Source organism: Camelus bactrianus, chromosome 9, assembly GCF_048773025.1.
Source record: "Camelus bactrianus isolate YW-2024 breed Bactrian camel chromosome 9, ASM4877302v1, whole genome shotgun sequence".
Classification (NCBI taxonomy): Eukaryota; Metazoa; Chordata; class Mammalia; order Artiodactyla; family Camelidae; genus Camelus; species Camelus bactrianus.
The window spans coordinates 62,596,520-62,611,845 of record NC_133547.1 but is presented as its reverse complement, the minus strand read 5'-3'; the positions used below and the strand labels follow the sequence as shown (position 1 = coordinate 62,611,845).

The 15,326-nt window shown below is 51.6% G+C and overlaps 1 protein-coding gene across 1 annotated transcript; it reads left to right on the top strand.

The window, feature by feature from the left end:
* The first annotated feature begins 1,819 nt into the window (after positions 1-1,819).
* On the top strand, positions 1,820-10,233 carry CA7 (carbonic anhydrase 7). The gene is made up of 7 exons (XM_074371229.1): positions 1,820-1,965; positions 4,502-4,699; positions 7,428-7,546; positions 8,065-8,160; positions 8,269-8,331; positions 8,844-8,999; positions 9,460-10,233. Exons 1-7 carry the CDS (start codon positions 1,926-1,928, stop codon positions 9,580-9,582), a joined length of 795 nt encoding a protein of 264 aa, XP_074227330.1. The 5' UTR covers positions 1,820-1,925; the 3' UTR covers positions 9,583-10,233.
* The last annotated feature ends 5,093 nt before the right edge of the window (positions 10,234-15,326 follow it).

Here is a 15,326-nt window from a genome sequence, read left to right as displayed (position 1 = left end):
TGGGTCCCCGTGAGAGAGAAGTAGGTCAATGAAGCAGACACATTTGGGCCCATCCCCAGGCCCTGAGAATGTTGCAGTTTCTGCAGGAGAAGGGTGGCTGACTCTTCTAAGAGGTGAACACAGATCTCATTCCAAAGCAAGCCTTTGTCTTCTTGGTCTAAAGATAACATTTCTGGTTTGGAAACCTGGGGCCTTGACAAGACTGCAACCTCTATCACATGCTGGTCTTGGTGGCCACCCCCTACATGTCTATTATGAGTCCCTTGACCTCACCCTATGGTTAGATTTACATTCAGGGCCCCTGTGTCAGAGAAGGGCAGCTCGGCATTGCTGGGAAGTCACTGATTGACCTTGGCCCAGCCAACCAGTTGTCACTTAATCTCCACATCTTTACTTGGGGAACTGGGGGTTCAGGGCCTAGGATAGGGAAATCGAGACAGCCACATGTATATAGGGGAGCCCAGCAGCTAAGATGGCAGATTCCTTCACAAGGTCAGCCAACAGCAGGGCCTGAAATAGTCTCCTCTGGTGGAGATCGGAGCAGCAGACATTCTACAAACAGCCCTTCAACTCCAGTTGCGTACAGGCTCCTGGGTGGGGTCATTTGTCTGTCCTTCCACCCACCCATCTGTTTATCTTCCCCAAACCACCTGCTGAGGCCTAGTCAGAGACAAGCCCTATCCTTGGCATAAGGCCACACCCTAAGATGAATCAGACTGGGCCTGTGGAGCCAGTGGGTGGAAGACAGAGGACGTCCCAGGTGGAGGGCACAGCAAGGACTGGGGCTTGTGGGTGGGAAAATGTTGGGCCTAGGCAGACACTGAGATTGAGTGCAGGGTAGAGGGCCTGAGCTCCCAGCAGGTGTGCTTAAGGTCATGTGGAGGCAAGGAAAGGAGGGACAGATAGTGGGCTGTAGAGGGATAGGCAAAGAGCCCTGGACAGAAGGAGGAAGCAAAGGAGAGAATGAGAGGGTGGGAGGCAGGGCTTCATACTTGGTTCCATGGGGAAGCCAGCTGGTGTCTGTGGGTCTGTCCGTCTTAATGCCTGCTGGCTAAAGCCAAATCCCCCGACTCCCCCTTTGAAGCGCTGATCCTGCCTGAGCCCTCCCCCTACCCCAGGGCTCCCAGATCCCCACACCCACAGGACCCCTTTGCCCCTAGCACCAATGAGAAGTGATCAAGAGCACAAGAGCCCAGGAGTGAGACAGACTGGGAGTAAATCCCTGACTCTCTAGCTAGATGACCTCAGGCAAGTCACTTCACCTCTCTAGGCCTCAGTCCTCTACTCAGTGAAACAGGGCTGGTGGAAGTACCACCCGTTGTTGGGGGGGAGGCTGAGAGGGTTAGATGGTAGCAAGGACCCTAGGCTGGATGACTTGGCCCAGCATCTGCCACAGTGTCTGGCAAACAGGGGAAGCTTCACTTCTGAACACTTGATGGTCAGTGCAATTTGCAGTTTAAAGGAGACCCCAATCCATGAGGACTCAGGTCCCAGAGCCCAGGTCCCCAGTGGTGGGATTTACCACTGAGGGACAAAGGATGGGATATGGGGAAACAGGTGCGGCCCTCAGCCTAGGCAGTTTCATGGTTGTCCCAGGGACTGTACACATGCTGGAGGAAAGGAAGGAGAGTGGTCCGACTAGGGCTGGAGGCAGTGAGGGGTTTGAGAGGGAGGTTTAGGTCCCCTTGACCCTGCATCTCAACTCAGGGCTCCATTGGCCTGCGGGCGGGTGGGCGAGGGTGGGGCAGGGCCGGCTTCTCTCGCTCAGCTGGGGGCTGGGGGGGCGGATCCCCTGGGAACTGCTCCTCCCGCCTGCCGCCGCTTTAAGAGGCTGCTCCGCGGCAGTGAGCGGGGCCGGAGCCGCAGCCCGGGCGAGCAGAACTGAGCCGAGCCGGCAGGTGCACGGCTGCGTGGACAGCAGCGGCATGACCGGCCACCACGGCTGGGGCTACGGCCAGAACGACGGTAGGCACAGACCCTGGCCCGCCTCGACTCGCTGAGACTCGCCCCAACCCTCGTGCTCAAATGGGTTTGCGGGACCCGCAAGTACCCCATCCTCCAGGCCGGACCGGGAACCCTCTCCCATCCAGCCCCAGAACCCGGCCCTCCTGCCTGGGCCCGAGCCCTGGCTCCCCTGCATCTGGCGCAAAGTCCACTCTGTGCCCCAATCAGCCCCGCCGCCCGCGAGCCACCCGATGGCTGAGCACGTCCTGCCGCCTCCTCCGCGCAGCCCCTGACTGCCGCGCGCACTCGGACCTAACCCGAGACTTACTCATTCAACCCACACTACCCCCGCCCCTTGGCGTGCGCAGCGGATGGAGGTGGCCTGGGGCAGCGGGGGGCGGTCTGGGCGGAGCGCTGTGAGCGGTGTCTGTGCGGGGAGCGCGCACCGCGTGTGTGCTGGGACCTCCAGGGAGCCGGGCTCTGCGTGGGCAAGGGCGCTGTGTCCCCGGCACAGTGTCCCCGCCTAAGTGTCCGAGCTTTCGTGTGTGGGCAGGTATGTGAAGTGAAGTAAGGGGGCATTTGGGGGAGCACGGATGTGTCTGCATCGGTCAGAATGAACACATCCTGGTGTGAGGCATGGGAGCCCGTGGGCCACGCCAGCCTGCTGTTCTGACCAGGAGAATAGCTCCTTGATCCTACCTCAGTTTCCTTAGGATGCAGAGGAAAGGAGAAGAGGCAGGAGGTGAGAGCCAGATGGCTTGAATGTGGGTCTGGGGCAGGTCAGTTCCTTTTGGGCTATTTCTTAGCAAGCTGGGATGCAGGTGTGGGATACCCTTATTGCCTTCATCAAGGTAAACAATGAGGACCCAAGCTCCTGGCCACCAGGAGAAAACAGAGGCAAGGCAAGTGGTGGCAGGGAGAAGGGAAAGTGCTGGTGGAAGGAATAACCCCCATCCCCACTTCTCTGGGAAGAGGCAGGTATTCTGTGAGGGTGGGTAGGGGTCCTGGGCTACAGTCTGGAGATCAGGAGGTTGCAACTGGCCAGAAGGAGTTAGGGAAGTGCTGTGGTGTCTCTGTCCCCCTCTGGCAACACAAGCACACAAGAGAACACTAGATCTGACCATGCAAAAGCTAGAAAGAGACGTTTGGAAAAATACAACAGAGACCAGCAGAGATGGAGAGAGGCAGAGAAGGGACGGATTGACAGAATCTATGGAAAACCATTTTTCCCCCAGCATCTGTTACAAGGCAGGTTCTGGGCGCTTCCCTCAGAGTCAGTCCTCTGACTCCAGCCTTCTTTCCAGTTCTACCCACCAGCTCCGAGCATTGGCATCCCATAGGGCCTGTCTCATGGCCAGCCACCCTCAAGCCTCTGCCTCTCTTCCAGACTTGGGTCATCCACTCAGGGACACTGAGGGAGGGAAGACAGATGATGGAGGTGCCAGCATGTGACATGCTCACAGGACTTCAAAAATAAACCAGTGGGTCTGGGCCACGATTCTGAGTCATCCATTGGGGACACAGCTCTGTCGGCACCTGCTGCTGTTTTCTCAGGAAAACTTAAGAAGCCAAAAAATGAAGAGAAGCACCAGCCGGCAGTAGCTCTAAAAATAGGCTGCATCTCAGGATGTTCCCCAGGGAGATGCTGAGCCTCTCGGCTGCAGATGGAGCCTCTGGGAGGCAGGTGGTGGGTGCCCGTGGGTGTGCAGACAGGTGTGTGTGTGTGTGCACGAGCATGTTTTGCTGTAGTATCCTAGTGAAGACCTGGGTTTGCAATAGGGGCTATCTGTGTGTGAGGGTGTGTATGTGTGTGTCACATGTAGTTGGTGGGGCTGCATGTGTGTTTGTACAAATGTGTGTTGCTGGGTCTGGCTGCTGTGGGTGCAGTGAGCTCAGGTCACTGTGCACATATGTGTGCACACATGAAAGACCTGCAATGTGCCTGGGGAGGGCAGTTGGGGGTGGTGTATGTACACACAGTGTGTTTATACCAGTGCCCAAGTGTGCGTGTGCACATGCGTGAGTGGCCCTCAGTTTCCTCATCTGTGAAATGGGGATCACGCTTGTTTCTGCTTCACAAGGAGCAAATGCATGTCACAGAGCCAAAGTGAGGCTGATGTGAGCTTTAGTTATTATTATCACAGACACCAACAGGAACATGGCCAGGGTGCAAGAAGAGGCCAGATACCTGGTAGGGTCAGGTCAGGGACATTGGGTGCCTCTGGGCTTCTCTGATCATGTGTTGAGTTTTGGGGAGGATCCACTGCCCAGAACGGCCCCTCAGCCTGTAGCTGTATCATGCTCCCTTCCATGAGTTACCACTCTGGGCCTCTTATCATCTCTGCATGGTGAGTTTTAGTAAGGTCATTTCACTGACAAGGAAATGGAGGCTGAGAGGGGAAGTGGCAGAGGTGGGACTGGAGTTCCAGACTGCGTGGCGCCAAAGCAGGGGCTAAGCTCTGAAAGGACACCACAGAGACTATCCCCTACAGGTGGCCTCAGCCTGGAGCCCAGAGATCCAGGCTTCCCTGAATCCTTGCCTTCTCCCTGCGTGCAGGCCCCTCACACTGGCACAAGCTGTATCCCATTGCCCAGGGAGACCGCCAGTCACCAATCAATATCGTGTCCAGCCAGGCTGTGTACTCGCCCAGCCTTAAGCCACTAGAGCTTTCCTATGAGTCCTGCACGTCCCTCAGCATCACCAACAATGGCCACTCTGTCCAGGTGGACTTCAATGACAGCGATGATCGAACTGGTAAGTGGCCCCTGCCAGACCCTGGCACCCTTCCCCCTGGGGTCCTAACCCTCTTTTGGGTAGGCTCAGGAGGGGCAGCACGCTGTGGTAGGGAAGGAAGGCTCCACTTCTTACCAGTTGTGAAGCCTTGGGCTGAGCCTCAGTCTCCTGGTGTGTAAAATGGGAGCATTATGACTTATTTTCCTTCCTAGGATCATGGAGAGGAAAAATAAAGAACTGAAGTGACATTTGTGGTGCTGGCATACAGCAGATGCTCAAGAAATGCTAATATTCTTCCTTCTCTTTCATTTAGTGCTTTAGGTTGGGTTTGTTTTCACTCCCTGACCCATCACTGACCTGCTGTGTGGCTAAGGCCAAACCCTCCTCTCTGTGTGATCTGGCCAAGTCCAGCAGAGAGAGAAGGGAGCTGAAACATTCTGTGTGCTAGGCCCCTTGCTAAGTTCACAGGTAGCTCTTTTATTCCCCTCAAGAACCTGCCTCTAAGATGGGCAAGCAGAGACATAGTGAGCTGGGGAAGGCCAGAACCAACCTGGTCCAGCTCCAAAGGTCTTCTCTCTAACCCACCCACAACCTCAAGATTCTGACCATCTTGGGCCAAAGGGAGGCCAGTGGGAACTTGTGGCAACTCTTTCCAAGGTCTCTTTGCTCTGGGATTAGAGTCTGTATTCTTTCATGAGAAATTCCTGGACAGAGGCCTCAGGAGTCCTCCTTAGTAAAGGGATTCTGTCCTTATGACCAGGCCTGTGAGGGTGGAGTAGGGCAAGGAGGGAAACTGTTAGAGTCTCTTATGTAAGGAAGCGACTGATAACTCTGCCCCCATTTCCCCTTATCCCACCTCCTCCACACACAATTAAAGCACTCAAGAGAACTTAAGTTTCAAATAGAAAATCAAAGGGCAGAGAAGAGGAGGAAAGCCAGATAGGAGTGATCATTTTGCTTAGCCCTGAGTTCCCTGGTAGGCTAGGAAAAAAGGGAAAGAGGATCAGTTTTAGTTCTTGTTCCAAAAGGGAGAAAACCTAACAGAGCCTCAGAAGAGAGACACAGCATTCCCTGGTACTGAATTTTAAGAAAAGCCTCTCACCCAGAGTTTTGGGGAGGGACATGGGGCTCTTGATGACCTTAGATCACTGTTTATGACGGAGTAATTTCAAATGGCTGGATCTTCTAAATAGCTTTCAGAGGGCACTGAGGACTCAATTCAGATATGAGTAGCTCACTCTTGGTGGGGGAAAGCCCACCTCTGGATCAGGGGCTCACTTCTAGGCCTGGCTGGGGTTCCTTCCCTACCAGAATGCCCAGACCTAAGGGGGCCGGGGACCAGAGAGAGGAAAGTGGGCTTAGGAGTGAGACAGTTGGGGCTCTGCCACTCAGTAGCTCTTTGACCTGGGGCAGGATACCTACCTTTCTGAGCCTCAGTCCCACATCCGGTCAAAGGGTTAACAATGTGTCCCCCTCAAGATCACTGTGGGGGTTAGTGTCTGCAAAGTGCTGAACACATGGTAAGTACACAGTGAACGGCAGTGTGTTCTATGGTCAGGAAAGAGGGAGAAGGCTAAGGGAGCTAAGCTCAAGGGTTAGAGAGGGAGTTCACACTCTAAGATTCTGCACTGCGGAGCCCTGGGCAGGGGCATGCTCAGAAGAGTGGGCCCGCACAGGCCACATCAGGCCTAGCTGCTGCTGCCTCCCTAGAATGGGGCAGCCTGATTGGGCCCCTGCCCACAGCCACCATCCCCAGACTCCCTTTGTCAACCGCCAGCGTTGCCATGGACAGCTCAGCTTCTCAGATAAGGCAGGGCAGCAAGAAGGGGCCTCTAGGCTGTATTACTCTTCAAGGGGCCCACAGTGGGCAAAGCCCTGCCCAGGTCAGCCGTCCTGGAGGGGTCTAGTGGAACTCTGAGCCCAGGGCCGTCACCTGATCCAGGGGCTCACATTCAGGCCTGGCTGGGGCTCCCTCCACTGCCAGATCCCTTTCAGCTGAAATTCAATCAGTCCCAGGAGGCCTTGTGCATGGCCCCAGCTCACTGCATATCAGAGTGGGAAAGTCACAAAACCAGCATAAGTGGGGCCTGCCAAAGAGGCCTTGCAGGAGAGACATTGGTGGTACCTGGGCCTGACCATTAGAGTGGGGACCCTCAGGAACTGGCCTCAGGACAACATTAGGTCCTAGGAATGCTCAAGGTTCTGGGGAGACAGCACAGTTTGGTGGTTAGAGCCTTGGGCTCTGGACTCGTCAAGTAGATGCGGGCTTATATCCTAGCTCAGTGCCTTGCTGTGGGCAAATGGCTTGCCCTCTCTGTGCCTTGGTTCCTCTTTTATAAAATAGGAATAATAATAGGTTCTGTCCTTTATGAGCTACTATGAGGACTCAGAAAAGAAATCTTCTGACCTGGCTGGGTCAGGGCTCCAGACATGGGAGATCTATTGTTAGTGACAATGGGGACCTGTGAGGCAAGGTACCAGCTTCCATGTGAAACTGGGCAGGAGTGGGGATGATGGTCAGGTGGAGACATATATGCTGTGGGTACAAGACTCCTCTGCCACCTACAGGCTTCCAGGATTTCTGCCCTGGCCCAGTGAAGGGCATGGGGAACTGGGTGGGGAGGATCCAAGTTGACTTAGCCCAAGGAGTTTTCCAGACAAAAAGTTTATCCCCCTCCTGCGTACTACCTTGACATGGTGCTGCCGCTCTCTCTACACCAATCACTACACAGCCCTCTTCTACCCGCAGTGGTGACTGGGGGCCCCCTGGATGGGCCCTACCGGCTCAAGCAGTTCCACTTCCACTGGGGCAAGAAGCACAGCGTGGGCTCAGAGCACACGGTGGATGGCAAGTCATTCCCCAGCGAGGTAAGACCCTCCGCTACCTGAATCCCTTTACTACTTGGGGAAGGAGTAGGGGCCTGGCAAATCAGAGGCTTGACAGGTGCCTGGTCTGGAGCTCTGGATGGAGTGAGGTCACCCAGGGGCCTTTGGGAGAGACACCCTCCACCCACCCCTAGCACAGGGTCTTCCACCTGAGCCCTACCCACTGTTGTCCCAGGCCGTGTGTCCAGAAGGAATTTTCTGAAGGGCAAATCTAGTCCCACCATGGCCTTGCTGGCAATGCTTCAAGGTTGAAGCCTGGCATTGAAGGCCCTGAATGCACTGCCATCGCCCGGCCATATCTTCCCCGACCTCTTCCGATGCTGACCTGCAGGTGATGAACCCTTGCCCACACTTGGCTCTTTTTTGTACCTCCAGGCCCAGAACAGGGTAAATGCTATGTGTAGCCCAAGGAACCAGGAGTCTGGTGGGAGTGAGGGAAGTCTGGCTCTGAGCTCCCATGACCCCTGGGAGGCACTAAGCACCTGTTGTTGCCCCTATAGCTGCACCTGGTTCATTGGAACGCCAAGAAATACAGCACCTTTGGGGAGGCGGCCTCAGCACCTGATGGCCTGGCTGTGGTTGGTGTCTTCTTAGAGGTGAGGGAGTTGGTTTACTTGGGGTCAAGAGGAGCACGGGAGGCCTGGAACCACCCCTAGTTCCAGAACACAGTGGGTGCTGGGCTCACATTACCCTCTCCCTGACAGACGGGGGACGAGCACCCCAGCATGAACCGTCTGACAGATGCACTCTACATGGTTCGGTTTAAGGTGAGACCAGGGGACTGTGCCCTTGACCCAGAGCAGCCTGGTGGCGGGGGAGGAAGAGGCTAGATCATAGAGTGGGCCCATCCACTCCTCCATTCTGGCAGCAAAGGTGAAGGACGCAGGTCAGCACCTGCAATGCCCTGCAACTCAGTTCTTGTCATCAGGGTCAGTGGCCCCACTGAGTGCCCAGCATGCACTAGGTATAGGATTGATAGGATGCTTGTCACATTAATGGTCCCCCAACAGGCAGCACCCCTAAGGGCTGTTGAAGGAAGGGAGAGACAATGGTGCCCAAAGGGCTTCAGAAGCCACAGCTTTTACATACAAGGGGATGGGTAGAGAGGGCCCGGCCCAGGCTGGGAGATGTCGTCTGGGATCACAGACATTTGCCCACAATTTGCATCAATGGGCCAAGGATAAGCCTAAATCCTGTTGACAGAAATGAGTGTGGAGGCTGCTGGTCTGATCCTGGTGGGAGATCTATGTTGATTCCTGGGTTCCCCACCCTGTCGCAGGGCACCAAGGCCCAGTTCAGCTGCTTCAATCCCAAGTGCCTCCTGCCTGCTAGCTGGCACTACTGGACCTACCCCGGCTCCTTGACAACGCCCCCACTGAGCGAGAGTGTCACGTGGATTGTGCTCCGGGAGCCCATCAGCATCTCTGAGAGGCAGGTGAGTCCTCCCAGAGCATCAGGTGGAGGGAGGGCGGCACTCCAGCACAGCCCTGTGTCCACCATCAAGGCTCCATCTTTTGCTAATAAATGTTTATAGTTTTGGGTAGGAATCAGCTTGATTGTTATTCATTAGGACCTGAACACAGGCTGGAAGAGGAGATCCCTGGATCCTGGGACCACCCCTACTGTATTAGAATCTAAAAGCTGCATTTGCTGATAATTCTTAGCTAAAAAGAATTGGAACTGAAACTTGGTGGAACAGTTACTTACTCTTTAGTAAGTAACTAAGGTTGGGGTCCCAAAGAGAAAATGAATGGGGAGAAGTGGGGACAAATCCTAAGGGCAAGAGGAGTGAGAGGCAGAGCTGGCTGGACACTGTATGCCAGATGATGAGTCTAGGATCAGAGAGGACCATGGCACCCCCATTACACCCTGAATATCTTTTCTGCCTTCTCAAGATGGAGAAGTTCCGGAGCCTACTTTTCACCTCAGAGGATGATGAAAGAATCCACATGGTGAACAACTTCCGGCCGCCACAGCCACTGAAGGGTCGTGTGGTCAAGGCCTCCTTCCGAGCCTAAGCTGCCTACTTGCTCAGCCAGCCACCGGGGCATCATCTTCCCAAGGGCTTCCATGTCAGCAGACACCAAACCATCAGAGGCTACCTCCTCAGGAGGCTGTGGACACCCCCTCCTCAGCTGGCTTGCCCCTTGGCCACCCTGGAGGCTTCTTGATGGGACCCTCAAGTCAAGGGACACTTTTCAGCTGCTCTGGGGACAGGAAGGACAGGAGCTGAGCATGGTCCGAGCCTGGGGCTGCCTCTGCTCTCCAAGATCCAAAGGCCCCTGGGAACCTCCTCTTGTCTTCCCCATTGGCAGTGGCAGCGGCCACACCCTGAGCTCACACTGTGACGATGAGACCAAACTCTCTGGGGCAGGCGGCTGGCATTGCCAAAAAGACTCAAGCAATAATTAGAAGCGGGCAGAGCTGCCCTCTCAGCATTACCTCTTCTGCAGGCCTCTGCCATGCACGCACCTCACTGCCAGGCCATTAAAATCAGGACCCAGCCTGCTGGAGGTGACATGGCCTTCTCCCTCCAGCCACCTGCTGCCATAGGCAGGCACTGGCTACAGCTTATGTAGTATCTCCCTTTGTCCCCACCCAGCTACCAAAGCCACCGACATGACAATTCATCCATGCAATGATTAATAAATTCATTCCTTCATGCAACAAATACCCACTGAGTGCTTGTGTGATGTCAAGTACTGTTCTAGGCATCAGGGAGGCGACGGCAGTGAGTCAAACACAGTATGTTGAGACGGCCATGAGCAGGAATGGGTGAGGGTTATACAGAGGGCAAGGCAGGGACCCAGGGGTGGAGAAAAGGGGAAAGCTACCCCCACCCCGAGCTCACACTGTGATGTCCTCATCTGGTAAAAAATTAAATTCCCACCAGTATTCCACAACAGAGAGAAGGGAACCGCATATTGAAGCTGAGGGAAGGGCAGGCGTGCAAGCTCCCAGGTGAGAGAGAGCCCAGAGCATTGATGGGCTGAAGAAGGACCCGTGGGGCTGGAGCCCTGGAGGAGGGCCTGGGACTCAATCCCAAGGCTAATAGTCAGAAAGGATCTGGCGGAGAGGAGGGGCAGGGCCAGATGTGCAAAGGGGTTGGATCCCTGGAGTGCAGGTGGGCAGGCAGGAGTGGCAGCAGGAAGGAGGTGGTGGCCAGTGGCTAGGAGAAACAGAACAGGGGGGAGGGGTTGGGGGAGGGGGCTGGATGAGAGAGATATAGGAGGTGGAGCCCAAAGATAGCATCTGGCAATTTGTGAGGGTGAGAGGAGTCTAAGGTGTGTCCCTGGTTGGAGAGAGGGGCTTCCCTGTGGACTGGGAAACCTAGGGAGGAGCTGACCAGGGTGGACACATAGTGTGTGCTAGAAAGTGGTGGGGTGTTGGGGCCTGAGCCCAGGAGAGAGGTGAAGGGGAGGGGACTGCTTTGGAGCTGGCCTGGAATTGAGGGGAGATCAGATAGTGGTATCTGTTCAGTCTGGACATTCTGGGGAGCCTCTTATGTCCATGGGTCACAGCATCAACTCAAAGGCAAGATGTACTGCTGGTTGATCAAGACTCCAATGAGAGAGGGGAATGTGACTCTTTGAGCATGGAAGTTTCTAGTATTTGTCCCGCAGCCAAAGGGCCTGGGCAGTGCATACCTTTTGGAGTCTTCTCTACTCAAAAATTCTAGAGCAGATTCCCTGGCCTCCACACCTGGGCTTTGCAACACATGTAAATCAAGCCTTCTGAAGCTTGTGTCTTCCTTTGTAAAATGGAAATTATCTAATGTGAGCCACATATGTAATTTAAAATTTTCTAGAAGCTCTATTTTAAAAAGTAAAATGTCCTAGCCACAGCAATCAGACAAAAAAAGGAAGTAAAAGGAATCCAAATTGGAAAGGAAGAGGTACAACTATCACTGTTTGCAGCTGACATGATATTCTACATACAAAATTCTAAAGACACCATCAAAAAACTACTAGAAATCATCAATGAATTCGGTAAAGTTGCAGTATACAAATTTAAGATATAGAAATAGGTTGCATTTCTATATACTAACAATGATTTATCAGAAAGAGAAATTAAGAAAGCATTTCCATTTACAATCACATCAAAAAGAATAAAATACCTAGGTATAAATCTAACTAAGGAGGTAAAATATCTATATTCAGAAAATTATAAGACACTGATGAAAGAAATTGAAGAAGACACAAATAGTTGGAAAGATATACCATGCTCGTGGACTGGAAGAATTAATTGTTAAAATGACCATACAACCCAAGACAATGTACAGATTCAATGCAATCCTTATCAAAATACCTTTGACATTTTTCATAGAACTAGAACAAATAATTCTAAAATTCGTGTGGCAACACAAAAGACCTTGAGGAGTCAAAACAATCTTGATAAAGAACAAGCTGGAGGAATCATGCTCCCTGATTTCAACTATACTACAAAGCTACAGTAAGCAAAACAGCATGGTACTAGCACAAAAACAGACACATAGTTCAATGGAACAGAATAAAGCGCCCAGAAATGAACCCACACTTATTTGGGCAATGAATCTTTTACAAAAGAGGCAAGAATATGCAATGGGAAAAAAAGAGCCTCTTCAATAAATAGTGTTGGTAAAACTGGACAGTTACATACAGAAGACTCAAACTGGAAACTCTCTCACATCATGCACAAAAATAAATTCAAAATGGGTTAAAGACTTAAAGGTAAGACCTGAAGCCATAAAACTTCTACAAGAAACCATAGGCAGCACCCTCTTTAACACTGTTCTAGTAAAAAGAATATGTAACACACACACACACACACACACACACACACACACACACACTGGAATATTACTCAGCCAAAAAAGAATGAAATCTTACCATTTGCGACAACATGGATGGATCTAGAGGGCACTGTACTAAGTGAAGTCAGACAGAGAAAGACAGATACTGTATGATTTCACTTATATGTAGAATCTAAAAAACAAAACAAATGAACAAACATAACAAAACAAAGAATAGTTATAGATACAGGGAACAAATAGGTGGTTTACACAGGGGAAGGAGTTGGGGGAGAAAAGTAATAGGGGAGGGAGATTGAGAGTTACAAACTTCCAGTTGCAAAATAAATGTCATAGGTGTGAGATGTATAATGTGAGGAACATAGACAATTATTATGTAATACCTTTGTATGGTGACAATCATAACTAGACTCATCGTGGTAATCATTTTGAAATGTATAGAAATATCAAATCACTATATTGTGTACCAGGAACTAACACAGTACTGTAGGTCAATAATAATCAAAAACCAACCAACCAACCAACCAACCAACCAACCAACTCATAGAAAAAGAAATCAGATTTGAGGTTACTAGAGAGGAGTCAGGTAATTGAATGAAGGTAGTTAAAAGGTACACACTTCCAGTTATAAGATAAATCAGTACTAGTGATGTAATGTACAATATGATAACTATAGTTTAACACTGCTGTATGTTATACATGAAAGTTGTTAAGAGAGTAAATCCTGAGTTCTTATCACAAGGAAAAATTTTTTCTATTTCTTTAATTTTGTATCTATATGAGATGATAGATGTTTACTAAATGATTATTGTGATAATCATTTCATGATATATATAAGTCAAATCATTATGCTGCACATCTTAAACTTATACTGTGCTGTATGCCAATTATATTTCAATAAGACTGGGAGGAAAACTTAAATAAAATAAAATTTTAAAATAATAAAATTTTTATGTAAAAGAGAAAAAGAAGCAAGTATATTTAAATTGAATAATATATTTTATTGGGCTCAATTATAACCAAAATATTTTACCATTTCAACATATCATCAACATAAAAAATTGACACAATGTTTTACATTTTTTGTGCTAATTTTTTGAAATCCATTGTGTATTTTTCACTTATAGCACATCTCAACTCAGACTAGCCACATTTCAAGTACACAAGAGCACATGTGGCTGGTGGCTATCACACTGGATAGCACAGCCTGAAACAGATGTCACTCTTTGCAGGACCATCTGCTAGCAAGGTGTCCAAGCAGGCCCTCTGGCCGGGCCAGGAGCCAGGCAAGACAATGGCAGGAATGAGTCAGATCTGCTCCAAGCCTCTGTCCTCCACAAGGGCAGTCTCAGAACATTTGATGCCAACTTGGCTCTCTTTCTCAGGGCCTCCCTCCTCCAGGAAACCTCCCTAACTCCCCACCTCACTCCAGCCTGGCTGGCCCTGTCCCAGGCCACCTTGCAGGACCTTTGCTCTTCCACTGGGAGAAAGGCCAAGACCCCCAGGAAGAAACTGACCACAAGAGACTGTTGAGACTGTGGTAAGGTAGTAGTGTCCCTGGGAAGGGTCCTGACTTGATTAGTCTGGGAGGGCTTCCTGGAAGAGAGGCCCAGAGCAAAGTCATTGGCATCCCAGAGAAGGCACAGAAGCCTCAGCAGCAGGGAACATTCAGCAGACAGAGAGGGAGGCCTGGCTGTTACCCAGCATGTATCAACAAAGAGGAGATGTGTGACTGGGGACACAGGGACACAGGACAGGGGTCCCCAGGTTCTGGTGGCCTCAAATGCTAGGCAGAAGCTTACCCTGACATGCAGGAGCCAAGAGGAGCCACTGGAGGTCTAGAGCAGGGGCTAAAGACCTTCCAGGTTGGAGGAAGAGGACTCTCTCTGAGGCTTGGAAAGTGCCAGGCATCTTGGCCCAAATTCACCTTCCAACACAGGCTCAAGGGCATATTTTGGCAGGTACAATTTATCAGTTCCTCCTGCTGCACCTTCTTGGTCCTGCAGGATGGACTTAAGCCTGTGCCCTGGCAGTTCCTGGCCTGCAGGCTGTAAGTCTGATCTAAATCCCTCCAGCTGCAACCCAAATGTTTTTGTCTTCAGAGGCATGTGAGGGTGAGCAGATGGCCCTTTATTCCTATCAAGCTGCCCTCTTGGGACAGGCATTGCAGGAAAATCATGGGGACACAAGGCCCCAGAGTCCACTGGGCTCCCAGGGGTCCTTCAGGTCTTCAGAAAAGGGCTCTTTCTTCTCCTCCTCTCTCAGTTCTTGCTCTGAGTAATCCGTCATTGGTTGCTCTGGGTACGGGTGTCTCCAGAGGGCTCACTGCCCTGTCTCTCCAGGTACCCAGCCTCTGGGGGACCTGGTGTGGGTGGGGTGGGTCCTTGCTGCTGCTGCTGCTGCTGCTCCTGAGTGTTCAGGAGCAGAGTCTGGGGGGAAGCCATGGCAGGGATTATTAAAGTACCCAGGGAATCCCAGAGCATCCAAGCTGAAAGAATTCCTGGTCTGACCCCACTCTATAGATAAGAACAACTGAGTCCCACGGACAACAGAGTCTGTTTCGTCTGAGTTAGTGGGAGAGCAAGGATTTATGACTCCCTGTCCAGTGCTCTTCACCCATCAGGAGAGCCTTATGCAGCAGAAAGACCCCTACCCTGAATAACTCCCTTTTGCCTGTCATGGAACCCGGAATCCTGTCATTTGAACTACAGTGTTCACAGTTAAGACATGATCCTCTGCTGAAAGGCAAGTGCCCTACACCTTATGGGAGAATGACTTTATCATCTTCTTTCTGGTTTGCTGTGTGACCTCTCAGTCTCAGTCTTCTCATCTGTAAAATGTGTCAGTGGGAGGCCCGAGGAGCCTAAGGTTGGACGTGATGAAGGAGAGAAAGATTTCCCAGAAGCAGAATCAGGCAGTGACTGAGTTGGGGGCCAGACAGCTCTGGATCTCAGGATATGGGTCATCCAATGG